This window comes from Mandrillus leucophaeus, unplaced genomic scaffold, assembly GCF_000951045.1.
Source record: "Mandrillus leucophaeus isolate KB7577 unplaced genomic scaffold, Mleu.le_1.0 Scaffold15, whole genome shotgun sequence".
Classification (NCBI taxonomy): Eukaryota; Metazoa; Chordata; class Mammalia; order Primates; family Cercopithecidae; genus Mandrillus; species Mandrillus leucophaeus.
This window is the reverse complement of record NW_012101476.1, coordinates 9,169,411-9,171,753: the sequence shown is the minus strand read 5'-3', so window position 1 is coordinate 9,171,753 and position 2,343 is coordinate 9,169,411. Positions and strand designations below refer to the sequence as shown.

Below are 2,343 nucleotides of genomic sequence, written 5' to 3'. Positions count from 1 at the left end.
CAGGACAGCCCCGGGAGGGCGGCGAGGCCGAGCAGGAGCGCCCAGGCTCCGGCCACATTCTCAGCGTCAGGAAAAGGGGCGAGAAGCCACATGCCTCCCTCTCGCCAAACTGAAAACGAAACGGCGCTCCAGCAGATTGGGTGGAAAGAGCTGTGTCTGTTTTCTCTGTTTTTTACGCTAGAAAGGTCTTGTAAACATTGCTCCTTTTAAAATGACCTACCCCGGGAAGTTTGGGCACACTTCTGTCCTGGGATCATCGTTTCTAGGTGGCTTCTGACCTGGGACTTTGATTTATCTGCACATTGTCGTTTTATACACAATTGCCAAGGTGGAACTGTGGTCAACTTCACTGTGCTTGAAGTTGCAAAGGTGATGTTGCCACCGTGCATGTCATTTTAGGACTTTTTATGCCTTGTGGGTAATACTAATGATGGTCACAATGAGGATAACTGGGGTGGTTTCCTTTCTGTACTCCATGTAACTAACTTCTCATTCAGGCTAGAAAATTGTATGTCTGGTTACTAATACACTCACTGAATGGTTTCCTTGCAATGATGACATCAAATTATTAAAATGTACTTGATTAAGACTTTTCTTGCTGTAGTGTACTAAGATCAGATGAATCTGAGAAGTAAAACAGTAATTTTTTGTCCTTTTTTCTTTTCTTGTTTTGAGAGAGACATTAAAAACGATTAAAACAAAACAGGCCAGGTGCGGTGACTCACACCTGTATTGTCAGCACTTTGGGAGGATGAGGCAGGTGGATCGCTTGAGGCCAGGAGTTTGAGATCAGCCTGGCCAACATGGCAAAATCCTTTCTCTCCTAAAAATACAAAAATCAACTGGGTGTTGTGGCACCTGCCTGTAATCCCAGCTACTCAGAAGGCTGAAGCTGAAGAATCATTTGAACCTGGGAGGAGGAGGTTGCAGTGAGCCAAGATTGCACCACTGCACCCCAGTCTGAGGGACAGCAAAACTCTGCATCCAAAAACAAAACAAAACAAACAAACAAACAAAAAGGTGTAGCAAAAGCCCAAAGTTGAATTAGCAGCCTTCTGGTCATGGGAGTATAGAATGTCAGCTAAAAAGGACCTCCGCGGATGGCAAGACAGATGAAAACTGAGGCCCAGAAGTGTTTCATGACTTGATTAAATCACTCAGGTGTGCACTGAGAAATGAGTTATTATGATGCCCCTAATCTATATGAACCCAATAAAGCCAAAACACACACACCTTTTAAGGATAAAACTATATTCCATTAAAATTAGCCCCACATTTGTCAATATCCAACAGCATTGGACTGACCCTCAGGCCAGAGGCTGTAGCTCTTGGAAGATCCTAGCCAGGAGGCTCAAGAGTGGCCAGTACCTCAGAAGTGCTGGCTCACTCTGACATCAGCAGAACCTGGCGTATAGTAGGTGCTCACTGGGTATGTGCTATGGAAATTTGGCAGGAAAGTGCGTCTATGTGTGGAAACAAGGAGGCAGAGCCGAAGCAGTGATTCCCAAGCAGATTCTTTCTGCAAACTACAAAACAGAAGCGTCCCTAGCTCAGAGTGCCATCCACCTGGCTCTTTCTCCAACTGTTTTTCAGTGGATCCTGTTACACTGCAAAGAAGAAATGGCAAACTGATAACAGCTGCTGTGCCTAAAAGATGGTAAGTTCCTCACACCCCTTATCTAGGTTTCTCATTGACAATTAGGCACTGAAAGGAAGCTCATATGTCCTGTTAATTTAATCAGTAGTTAGTGGCTTCAGAAAAAGTTTCGTATATACACCAGGTATGAGAAGGACTTTTTTTTTTTTTTTCTTTTTGAGACAGAGTCTTGCTGTGTTGCCTAGGCTGGAGTGCAGTGGCATGATCATAGGTCACTGCAGCCTTGATCCCCCAGGACCCAAGTAATCCTCTCACCTCAGCCTCCCAAATAGCTGGGACTACAGGCACACACCACCATGCCCAAGCTAATATTTAAAAAGATTTTTTTTTTGTAGAGATGGAGTCTCACTATGTTGCCCAGGCTGGTTTTAAACTCTTGGGCTCAAGTGATGCTCATACCTCAGCTTCCCAAAGTGCTGGGATTATAGGGGTGAACCACTATGCCCAGCCTGTGATGACTTTAGATGCACCACTCATGTAATATTCATAATTTTATGTGATCTGTATCATCATCATCATCATCTCTCTTTAACAGAAGAGAGTAACGAGGCTTAGAAAGGTTATGCACCTCCCTCAAGATCCCACAATTAATAAAGTACCAGAACCAAGATTCAAACCCAGGTCAGGCTTGAGCCACCATCTCAAGAGCTGCTGAATAATTAATTCTCCTTTTTTTTTTTTTTTTT

At 44.0% G+C, this 2,343-nt stretch overlaps 1 protein-coding gene across 3 annotated transcripts in view; it reads left to right on the top strand.

The window, feature by feature from the left end:
- Positions 1–2,343, top strand: part of LOC105535714 — a 4,943-nt gene continuing 2,600 nt past the window's right edge. The window contains exons 1-2 of one of the 3 annotated variants that reach the window (XR_001005490.1): positions 1–369; positions 1,594–1,657. Coding sequence is in view for 1 of the 3 variants with exons in the window: in XM_011974909.1 (XP_011830299.1) it covers positions 373–383 (11 nt within the window). In the remaining 2 variants the exon portion in view is untranslated. Of the gene's footprint in view, positions 384–1,593; positions 1,658–2,343 lie in introns of all 3 variants that reach the window. The other 2 variants (XR_001005489.1, XM_011974909.1) reach the window with 2 other exon arrangements.